Source organism: Aquarana catesbeiana, linkage group LG09 (genome assembly GCF_042186555.1).
Source record: "Aquarana catesbeiana isolate 2022-GZ linkage group LG09, ASM4218655v1, whole genome shotgun sequence".
In the NCBI taxonomy this organism is placed as follows: domain Eukaryota; kingdom Metazoa; phylum Chordata; class Amphibia; order Anura; family Ranidae; genus Aquarana; species Aquarana catesbeiana.
The window spans coordinates 109303211-109315573 of NC_133332.1; the positions used below are offsets into that span (position 1 = coordinate 109303211).

At 42.7% G+C, this 12363-nt stretch overlaps 1 protein-coding gene across 1 annotated transcript in view; it reads left to right on the plus strand.

Moving 5' to 3' along the window:
* The first annotated feature begins 1732 nt into the window (after window positions 1-1732).
* Window positions 1733-12363, plus strand: part of LOC141108000 (protein FAM162B-like) — a 39587-nt gene continuing 28956 nt past the window's right edge. The window contains exon 1 of the mRNA XM_073599144.1: window positions 1733-2034. Within this exon, the coding sequence (XP_073455245.1) occupies window positions 1884-2034 (151 nt within the window). The 5' untranslated portion in view covers window positions 1733-1883. The remainder of the gene's footprint in view (window positions 2035-12363) is intronic.

Here is a 12363-nt window from a genome sequence, read left to right on the forward strand (position 1 = left end):
TAATGTAATGTATGTGATGTGTATGTACTGTGTACTGTATGTGTAATGTAATGTATGTACTGTGTAATGTATGTGTAATGTAATGTATGTACTGTGTAATGTATGTGTAATGTAATGTATGTGATGTGTATGTACTGTGTACTGTATGTGTAATGTAATGTATGTACTGTGTAATGTATGTGTAATGTATGTACTGTGTAATGTATGTGTAATGTAACGTAAGTGCTGTGTATGTACTGTATGTGTAATGTAATGTAATGTATGTGCTGTGTATGTACTGTATGTGTAATGTAATGTATGTGCTGTGTACTGTATGTGTATTGTAATGTAATGTATGTGCTGTGTATGTACTGTATGTGTAATGTAATGTATGTGCTGTGTACTGTATGTGCAATGTAATGTATGTACTGTGTACTGTATGTGCAATGTAATGTATGTACTGTGTAATGTATGTGCTGTGTATGTACTGTGTAATGTATGTACTGTGTAATGTATGTGCTATATATGTGCTGTGTATGTGCTGTGTATGTACTGTGTAATGTATGTGCTGTGTATGTGCTGTGTATGTACTGTGTAATGTATGTACTGTGTAATGTATGTGCTGTGTATGTACTGTGTAATGTATGTGCTGTGTTATATATGTGCTGTGTATGTGCTGTGTAATGTATGTGCTGTGTGATGTATGTACTGTGTAATGTGTGTACTGTGTAATGTGTGTACTGTGTAATGTATGTGCTGTGTATGTGCTGTGTAATGTATGTGTAATGTATGTGCTGTGTAATGTATGTGTAATGTATGTACTGTGTAATGTATGTGCTGTGTAATGTATGTGTAATGTATGTACTGTGTAATGTATGTGCCGTGTATGTACTGTGTGATGTATGTGCTGTGTAATGTATGTGCTGTGTAATGTATGTGCTGTGTAATGTATGTGTAATGTAATGTATGTGCTGTGTATGTACTGTGTACTGTATGTGTAATGTAATGTATGTGATGTGTATGTACTGTGTACTGTATGTGTAATGTAATGTATGTACTGTGTAATGTATGTGTAATGTAATGTATGTGATGTGTATGTACTGTGTACTGTATGTGTAATGTAATGTATGTACTGTGTAATGTATGTGTAATGTATGTACTGTGTAATGTATGTGTAATGTAACGTAAGTGCTGTGTATGTACTGTATGTGTAATGTAATGTAATGTATGTGCTGTGTATGTACTGTATGTGTAATGTAATGTATGTGCTGTGTACTGTATGTGTATTGTAATGTAATGTATGTGCTGTGTATGTACTGTATGTGTAATGTAATGTATGTGCTGTGTACTGTATGTGCAATGTAATGTATGTACTGTGTACTGTATGTGCAATGTAATGTATGTACTGTGTAATGTATGTGCTGTGTATGTACTGTGTAATGTATGTACTGTGTAATGTATGTGCTATATATGTGCTGTGTATGTGCTGTGTATGTACTGTGTAATGTATGTGCTGTGTATGTGCTGTGTATGTACTGTGTAATGTATGTGCTGTGTATGTGCTGTGTATGTACTGTGTAATGTATGTGCTGTGTATGTACTGTGTAATATATGTGCTGTGTATGTACTGTGTAATATATGTGCTGTGTATGTACTGTGTAATGTATGTGCTGTGTATGTACTGTGTAATGTATGTGCTGGGTGCCCCTCCCCTGATCCTGTCCAGACTGAGTTATCATGACTCAGAACAGCCAACCAATGAGATGACAGAGATCAGACTTCCTGTCTTCTCCTTCACTGCACACTGACAGGGCGGAAGATTGTCAGAGGAGAATTCAGCAGACTGACACCCCAGGACTCCTCTGTGTACATTTGGCTGCCCTTCATCTCCTCTGTACACAACAATGTCCAGACTCAGCCTGGCCTCTGTGTCTTCTCTGCTGAGAAATGTCTGTGCTGTGCAGCCAGGGAGCAGAACTCTACTCTACAGGAGGCCCTACAGCCACAATACCAATGACCTCCAGCCCAAAGGGACTGCCAATCAGACACAGGGTGGTAAGTACAGGAGATCATTCTAATGTTCATATCTAGATAAGTGATAGGTGGGCAAATGTCTCACTGAGAATGACAACTGGATGTCCTGAAATGTGTTACCCACTCAGCCTGCCATGACGTTCTCCCACATTCATCGCAATCAGCATCTGAGCATGAATGGGGAAATTGTGCTTCTGATGGCTGAAAGAGCCGGTAAGTGGTCTTTAGTGAAGATCAGGAATAAAAACTGCATTGCATAAAAACTTTCTATACAGTTTGCGCAGCGCTTTACAACATGAATATGTCTATAATGCACTTTTTGCTGCACTTTACTGCGTTTTATGACATTTTTGTTTTATTTGTTGCCTTTTATATCATATCATGGGGAAATGCAGGAAACCACAAGCAATAAAGAAAGCGAGCACACAGTAATAAAAAATTAAAAAAAACACACACACATATATATATATATATATACATTAAGATACAGTATATATTGTATACTAATATTGTATACATCTGTGTGTGTATATATATATATATATAAATTTGTATTAATATACTCACCAGCCTCTTTATTAGGTACACCTTGCTAGTACCGGGTTAGACCCCTTTTTGCCTTGATTCTTCGTGGCATAGATTCAACAAGGTGTTGGAAACATTCCTCAGAGATTTTGGTCCATAGTGACATGATAACATCACGCAGTTGCTGCAGATTTGTCATCCATGATGCGTATCTCCCGTTCCACCACATCCCAAAGGTGCTCTATTGGATAGAGATCTGGTGACTGTGGGGGCCATTGGAGTACAGTCACCTCATTTTCATGTTCAAGAAACCAGTGGTGAGATGATTTGAGCTTTGTGACATGGTGCATTATCCTGCTGGAAGGAGCCATCAGAAGATGTGTACACTCTACTGTAGTCATAAAGGGATGGACATGGTCAGCAACAATACTCAGTTGGTACTAAGGTGCCCAAAGTGTGCCACACCATATCCCTCACACCATTACACCACCAGCCTGAACCGTTGATACAAGGCAGGATGGATCCATGCTTTCATGTTGTTTATGCCAAATTGTGACCCTACCATCTGAATGTCGCAGCTGAAATCGAGACTCATCAGACCAGGCAAGGTTTTTCCAATCTTCTATTGTGCAATTTTGGTGAGCCTGTGCAAATTGTAGCCTCAGTTTCCAGTTCTTATCTGACAGGAGTAACACCCAGAGCGGTCTTCTGCTGCTGTAGCCCATCTGCTTCAAGGTGCGATGTGCTGTGCATTCAGAGATGGTATTCTGCATACCTTGGTTGTAACGAGTGGTTATTTGAGTTACTGTTGTCTTTCTATCATCTTGAACCAGTCTGCCTATTCTCCTCTGACCTCAGCAAGGCATTTTCATCCACACAACTGCCACTCACCAGATATTTTCTCTTTTTCAGACCATTCTTTGTAAACCCTAGAGATGGTTGTGCATGAAAATCCCAGTAGATCAGCAGTTTTTGAAATACTCAAACCACCCCGTCTGGCACCAACAACCACACTATGCTCAAAGTCACTTAAATTCCATTTCTTCCCCATTCTGATGCTCTTTATGAACTTCAGCAAGTCGTCTTCATCACATCTAGGTGCCTAAATACATTGAGTTGCTGCCATGTGATTGGCTGATTAGCAATTTGTGATACCAAGCAATTGAACAGGTTTACCTAATGAAGTGGCCGGTGAGTGTACATATATAGATATATATCTAGATAGATATATATATATTTAAGTGAAGTTGCACAATTTCTAAGTCGCATGTCAGTGCGAGTTCAGGTGCAACTTGGAAGACATCTGTGCGACTTTATGCACAGATGTCTATGCAAATCGCACCTGAACTTGCAAAAAGTAGTGTAAGAACTACTTTAAAAACTGTCCATTTTCCATTGCGGACAATATGGTGCGACTTTTTAGGCGATTTGAAACTATCAAATTGCCTGACAAGTCGCAGCGGTGTGACCGGGGCCTTAAAGTGGTTGTAATCGCTATGAAGGTTTTTTTTGACTCCCTCTCCTCATTGGCTGAGACAGCAGCGCAGCCATTGGCTCTCACTGCTTTCAGTCACAGCCAGTGAGCCAATGAGGAGGGAGCGGGGCCGGCTTTATGAGATTGATTTACTAAAGGCAAATATACTGTGCACTACAAGTGCACCTTAAGTGCAGTTGCTCTAGATCTGAGGGAGGCTCTGAAATGAGAGTAAGCTCTAGTGGTTTCTATTATCCAATCATGTGCAAACAAAAATTGCTTTTATTTTCCTTGCATGTGATTAAGTATTCTTTTCAAACTGAAACAGTATCTGTGCCTTTAGTAAATCAGCCCCTATGTGACTTATGGATGCATAGAGCAAGGCTCAGGAGCGAGCACGTACCAGCGCCCCCATAGCAAGCTGCTTGCTATTGGGGGCATTGGTCAAGGGGGAGGAGCCAGGAGAGCCAGCAGGAGACCCAAGAAGAGGATCCGAGGCTGCTCTGCGCAAACCACAGCACAGAGCAGGTAAGTATAATATGTGTTTTTTTTTTTTTTTAAAGCTGAACCTTTAATTCCACTTTAAATTGTTCCAAGTTGGACCAGTGTAACTATGTAATAATATACCATGCCTGGAATTCTTCTGGAATTCAACTGTTTATGGTATAAGGATCGTTGCAATGTAGGGCCAGCCATACATGCTTAGTTTTATCTCCCACAGGCGGAACGTGAGAAAATCACTCATTTCCTCTAGCTGTGCTGAACAGTATGCATGGAGGAATGTCCCTTTCCCCCTCTGACACTGCTGGGGGGACCTGATTCACTTTTTTGAGGTCTAGAATGGGTCTGACATCTCCATTCAGTTTTGGTACTGTGAAGAGATTTGAATAGAACCCCATTCCCTGTTACTCTGACGGGGTCTGTATGATTACTCCCTGAGACATCAATTGGTCTAGTGCTAGAAACAAAGACCTTCTTTTCTCTGGATCTCTTGGAACATTGGAACTCAAAAAGTGATCCGGAGGGAACTTCTGAAATTCTGGTTTGTATCCTAGGGCTACTACAGAGATGACCCATCTGTCTCGAATTTCTTCCTGCCAAGCCCCTAAAAACCTCAGACGTCTTCCCCCCCACTCGATCGAGCGGGGGCACCCCTTCACAAGGAGGCTTTGGGATTCTGCTTTGTAGGTTTTTGCCCCCAGGATTTCTTTGGGCCCTGTACTTGGCCTTGAGGCCTACCCTTTGACCCTGAAGGTGCAGGCCGTCGCAACTGCCTGGAAGCTGGAGGTCCTGGCACTGGAGAGGAAGCTCTTTTGTATGAAGAACGCTTATTCTTCCTTTTAATCGGTAGAAGGGTACTTTTACCACTTGACATTTTTTGGATGTATTTATCCAAATCTTCCCTAAACAATTGTTCCCCATGAAAGGGAAAACCAGCCAATAGCTTTTACATGGTGATTCAGCTGACCAGTGTTTTAGCCGTAGAATTCATGTGCACCAATAGGAGGGCCAGGTGGGATGCCTGATGAATAGAGTCTTTGATAGCATCAACTGGGAAACACAAGGCCCTTGGCAGCTCAGCTAGATCCTGAGCCCCTTCCTCTCAAGCAGGCACATCTTTAATGACCTGCTTAACCTCATCTTTCAGAGCCTGGTAAATATCTATTGCTGCTATTGCAGGTTGTGCCACTGCCCCAGCCATGGAATAGGAGGCTTTAAGTAAAGTTTCCATCCTCTTGTCAGCTGGATCCTTAAACACCTGAACATTGTCCACCGGGCAGGTCAGACTTTTATTAACAGAGGAGATAGCTGCATCAACTGACGGCAAATTCCACTTTTTTGTGAATTTTTCTTCCATAGGATAAAGAATAGAAAATCTTTTAGGAGGCAGAAAATGTGAGTCTGGGTGATCCCAGTTTGCATACATTAGCTTTTTGAGTAAGGGATGTACAGGAAAAGCATGAGGATTCTGTGGGGGTTTCAGAGAGCCCAGGGATGAAAAAGAAGCCTCAGCCGTCTCTGCTGGGGGCATCTTGTACCCAGAGCGAACCAATTCTGTAAGAGACTGGACCAATAAACTTTGGGATTGTGAGGCTGAAACAGGCTCTTCTGAGTCTGAGTCCTCAGAGGAGGAGACATCTGTCTGTCTCTCTTCCTGATCCTCCAAAGGTAACACAATATCTTCTGCCCATTCCTGTTCCAAAACCAGAAGGTTGGCAGGGGAATGGGATCTATCACTTTTTCTCCCAGACTGGGAAGAAGATGCGATTATTTCAGCTATTTTTCCTTCCAATCCAGCTAATGCTGAGGCCAAATAGTCCTTAGTGACGTATGCAGAGGCTGAAAAGTTGGAAGCAGTTGCAACACTAGAAGGCCTAAATGGCTCAGCTTGGTTTGTCGCTTCAGGTCTTTCAGGGGAAGATGTTCATGTGGATGCGTGACTAGGATCCTCAGACCCTTGCACTTCTCCCTGAAGAATCCCTCTTGTATTATGGGAAGACATAGTCCTGAGCACAAAGCAGAGGTACTAACACCATGCATCTACTGCTGAGCACTAGTCCAGCAATTAGTATTATGCCGCTAATAATTTGCTCAGCCTGATGCTGAGTAGATATGCCTTTAAAAATGCCTGTGTACACTGGCCATACAGCTTACGTGCCCCAGATAGGCTCTGTGTCCTTATTTCACCAGCCACCAGTTTGTTTCAGAGAAAACAACTTTATAGGGAAATGAGCTCTTCACCTGCGCTGTGCACTGTGCACAGCATTCTTCGTGCACGTCGGCCGCTTAGCCCCTGCCCCCCGACGTCCTAGAATCGCCTCCCCCTCCTAATTTACAAAAGAAGCCTGATTCCTGCGCACGCACATTAAACGTGGTCTGATCAGATGGCGTGGTCCGATCGGATGGCGGGGGGGGGGTGTTCTTCCAGGGGGACCCAATGCCTGCAGGCAAGAGACCCCCAACCCTTTCCTGATGGCTCAGAGCAGGCTTACAATCTGGCACTAATGTTGAACAGGAGCTGGAAGCATAGTAATGTAAAACTTAGCATGTTCTTTCACACCCTCTAGTGGAGACAACAGGTCAGCACAATCTACTCAGTAGAGAAGTCCATAAGTGTAATACTTTAGGATCTTCTCACTTACCATTCCCCGCCGAAGGATACTGCTGGAATACAGACAGACCCAATCTTCACCCATCACGGCGAGCATGTCATAGTAGACCTTCAAGGACTGGGTCCCTTCTATATGGGGTTCCTCTCCCTTGGACCTGTATCGCACCCTGCCAGACAACCTACCGGTATGATAAATGTAACCAAGGTGCCCGAACCCAGGGTCCAGCCCTCAAAAAGGAGCGTTACAGGCAAAACCTCGTCTTCTTTCTTGAGGCTCAGGTACCATTCACTTTGGCTTTTTTATATAGCACTTTGAATGGATCCGATAGCAAGGCATAGCCCTGTGATTCTGTCAGGAATCTTTTTAACGGAGCTTATTTTAGCACAACATAACCGTGACCAACACCTAAGACACTGGCGAAAAAACTGAGGTGCTCCCTGTATGGGAGGGGTTATATAGATGGGGACTTCCTGTCTTTGAGCGTACCAGTGTCCTATTCACCTATAACCCAACCCTTAGCTCCGGATGGTTTTAGCTCCTTCATGTCCAGGCCATTTTTTTGGGCACTGTGCTATTTTAACTGACAATTGTGTGGTCATGCAATGCTGTACCCAAACAAAATTTATATCATTTTGTTTAACACAAATATATTTTTGTGGTATTTGATCACCTCTGGGGTTTTTTTTTTAATATAACCAAAAAAAAAAAAACAATTTTGAAAAAAAAAAATTTTTTTACTTGGAAAAAAAAATCTCTTAATACATTTTGGCCAAAGTGTATTCTGCTACATGTCTTTGGTTAAAAAAAAAAAAAGTCCCAATAAGTGTATAAGGATTGGTTTGTGTGAAAGTTATAGCGTTTATAAACTATATTATACTAGTAATGACAGCGATCAGTGACTTATAAAAGGACTGCGATATTGTGGTGGGCAATAACACCAGCTGACGCTGGGGGAAACTAACTGCCAATGACATCACCAGTGCTATTATTACAGTGATCAGTGCTAATAATATGCACTGCCACTGTACTAATGACACTGTGCAGGAAGGAGTTAACATCTAGGGTCATCAAAGGGTTAAATATGTGCCTAACAAGTGTCTGTGTGTACTGTGTGCTACTTTTACTGGGGATCTAGTTGTTTTCATTACTTGCTTAGCAGAGAAGATCAGAGCCAATCACGAGTGCCGGTGGTCAATTATTGGCTGGCATCTGGTGGATCTGCATGTGCTGTGAATCACAGCACAGCCTGGCTGGCGCGCACGTGCCCCCTTCCTTTAAGAGCAGTATTGCGTATATTTAAGTGAATTTGCGCAGCCGGCCCACACTGTAGAAGTAAAGCTGAATTAGAGGTATGCATATTATTTTCTCAGCTTGGACCAATGTAGATATACATATTCCATGCATGCCTGATTCTTGTGGAAGCAGAGAATTACAGTAGTAGCCATTGCTACTTCAGTCTGAATCCCGTGCTGCTCTTCTGCATAGTAACCACAGGGGACCATGTGCTTTGGATAGGCGCCATTTAGAGAACACTTTGCTTTTTTCTCAGTGAACACAAAGTGTTATATATAAATGTTGGATAAGGTTAAGATGCTAGGCCGTGATGCCACAGTCCCCAGTGTCCCCACCTCGTCCAAGCAGAGAACTCCTTTTATTAATTGATGAAAAATACAAGGCTCTCTCTGGTGCCCGTGCTGAGTGAGCGAACCCCTGTGGCTATCATGAAAAAGGGCAGCTGCTGGGCATGATATCCAGGAGAAAATCACTGTAGTAGCGGTGTCTATTGTAGTAATTCTCTGCTTCCACGAGGATCATTCAGATATGTAATATGCATACCTACATTTGTCCAAGTTGGACCAAAGTAACTATGCAAAAATATCCATATCTGGATTTTAGCTTTAACAAACCTCCATATCCTACCTCCCTTCAAGAGGAAGTAAACCCTGATGGGTTTTACTTCCTTTCTTTTACCCTGCAAAGTAAAAGCATAATGTGCTTGTATACATCGCATGTGTATGTGACACTTATCTGCAAATGAAGCCCGCGCTGTTCCCGCTGCATCCATCTTCACCCCTCTTCCTGGGGGGCCCCGGACTTCGGCTCTGTGACTAGCCAGAGCCACCTGGGAGCTCCTGGTCATGGCACTCGCTCATGAAGATACGGCATAGGGGGCTTTGTTTACAGCGCATGTGCCGATGATATCATGGGCGCAGTATACAGTGAATTTTGTGCGCCGTTTAGGAGATATTTACAGTACTTATAGTAGAGCTGCACGATTGATAAGAATCAAGATTGCGATTCTGCCCCCCTTGCGATCTTACCAAAGCATTTTCCTGATTCTATGCAGAGTTCTCTGCTCAAGCCGACAGCTGTCAAAAAACCCCCAAAAAAACAAAAAAACAGGCAGTTTGCCAAGTTTCACAACATTCCTCAGCCGCTGAGCTAACTATAAACATTGTAACGTTTTGTTCTTTAGATCAAAGGAATTAACTTTGGTCTGTATATGAGGGAAGTTTAACCACTTAGGCTTTATGTACACTGCTGCTGGTAAACGGATGTTTAGGAGCAGTTGGGCATTTTTTTCTGCTGCCCCTGAACTCTCCTCTGTTATCTTATCAGTACATGTACACAGGGTCGTTTATAGTCGTTTCTAGGCAGTTGAGTTTAGAAGCATTTTTTGCAAGCAAACAAAATGCGTTCGGGACAGATGTTCAGAGGCATTTGAAGAGCCAAATGCCTGTAACAGCTTTTAAACACGGTAACTTGCGTTTAGCCATGTTTTGTTTATAGGCGTTTTTAATTTTTGACAAAAAAAAAAATGCTTCTAAGCGCAAACACAGCTAAACACGGCATGTAAATGCGGCAAAACGGGCGTTTTTAGACGACGGTTACTATCTGTCACGTTAAATCATTCAGGAGAGGTTGTAAAACGTCCCGTGCACAATAAAGTGGATGTAAACCCCTAAAATTTGGGGGAATTAAGACTCATATCTGTTACAGCAGAGGATGTCATCAGTGCCCAGTCTTGCCACGAAGAGTTAATCCAGCTCTGAGCAATCCTCTTATCTTTCTTCAGTAAGGCCCCTTTAACGCGGGGGCGGCGTCAGCAGTAAAATGCCGCTATTGTTAGCGGCGCTTTACCATCGGTATTCGGCTGCTAGCGGGGCAGTTTTACCCCCACTAGCGGCTGAGAATGGGTTAAAAGCCACCTCGGCGCTTTGTCGGCGGTATAGCCGCGCTGTCCCATTGATTTCAATACATCGCTCCTTCCCCGCTCCAAAGATGCTGCTGGCAGGAATTTTTTCCCGTCCTGCCAGCGCACCGCTCCAGTGTGAAAGCCCTCGGGGCTTTCACACTGGAGACAAAGCAGCGGCACTTTTGAGTCGGTTTGCAGGCGCTATTATTAACGCAATAGCGCCTGCAAACCGCCCCAGCGTGAAAGAGCCCTAAGATAAAAACAGAAACACAGAGAAATAGGTGTCTGTTTCTTCCCCCATGCTGTGAGTGACAGGTCATTTCCTTATTTCATGCAGGAGTGTGAGAGAGGCATTCTGTGTACTTCACATCCCCCCTCTTTTCTTCTCCAGCTCTCCCAAGATTCGCTGCTCCACACCCCAGCATGATTGGGCATGCTGAAGTCATGTGATGAATTTCCTGGGTTTTGACTGGATGTTAGTGATCATGGGGCATAATCCACACGACCAGCAGAAGTTCAGTGTAAGAAATATGCCTGGCCTAGGGGAGTGTAGAGGTGGGCGGGGAGTCTACTGACATCATGACTCCACCCACCAAGCCCTGGACAACAGACCTGCCCACAGAATCCGGAGTATTGCAGGGCTCCAAACAGCTAAAGGGAAAATATTTGACAGGTAAGGATACATGCAGGAGGCATGTATATCCTTATAGATTATGGAAGTAATTTAAAAATGATGAGAGTGTGTTTACATTCACTTTAAGCCTAAAAGACTAAACCTTTTTCTGGCACTTGTTGGTGTCAAGTTAAAATCATTTTTTTGCTATAAAATTACTTAGAACCCCCAAACATTATATATATATATATATATATATATATTAGAGGTCGACCGATATATCGGCCGGCCGATATATCGGCCGATATTTGGCTTTTTTTACTTAATCGGCATCGGCGATTGTGCTGATAAAAAAAGCCGATTATAACTTCATGGGGACTTGCAAATGACTTCTGTAATAGAAGTCAATGCAAGTTTCCCGAGGTTATCTGTGGAGAGGATTCTCTCCCCACTGGGCAGCCTGCCAAGTCTGATAAAAAGAACTTGAAAAGATACAATGTATCTTCTTATCAATGAACTGAGCTCCTTGTGTAGAAGCTCTCAGTTTAACCATTTAAAGACTAAATCTTTTCTGACACTTGTTGCTTACAAGTAAAAATCCTGTTTTTTCTGCTAGAAATTCACTTAGAACCCCCAAAACATTATATATATTTTTTTTAGCAGAGACCCTAGGGAATAAAAAAGCGGTTGTTGCAATATTTTATGTCACACGGTATTTGCGCAGCGGTCTTTCAAACGCAATTTAAAAAAAAAAAATTAATGAAATAAAAAAAAAAAACTAAGCAGTAAAGTTAGCCCATTTTTTTTCGTCCAAAAGTTTTGATTACCTGTTTTTGTGTATTTAATATTTAAGATAGTTATTTTTTTTAAATCTAAATTATACAGAGAAGTGAACTGATTGAAGGTTTGTTTTGTTTAATAAATGTTTAAATGTAAAAAATTTTCTGTATCACTTATTACTTAAGGTTGCTTCACACTGGAGCGGGCAGGCGTTGACGGTAAAACGCTGTTAGTTTTAGCGGCGCTTTACCGTCATTTTAGCTGCGCTAATCGGCTGCTAGCGGGGCGCTTATAACCCAGCTAGCGGCCAAGGAAGGGGTTAAATGCGCCCATGAAGCGCTGCTGCCGAAACGCTTTGCAGGCGCTTCGGCAGCGGTGCACATTCATTTCAATGGGCAGGAGTGGTGGAGGAGCGGTATACACCGCTCCAAAGATGCTGCTTGCAGGACTTTTTTTTAACATCCTGCCAGCGCATCGCCTCAGTTAGAAAGCACTCAAGCTTTCACACAGACTGCAGGGGAGCCGTTTTAAAGGCACTTTACAGGCGCTATTTTTAGCCCAAAAGCGCCTGAAAAACACCCCAGTGTGAAAGGGGTCTAACTGTTAGATTTTATGAGATGAAGGGAAAAAAAAAAAAAAAAAATCGGCC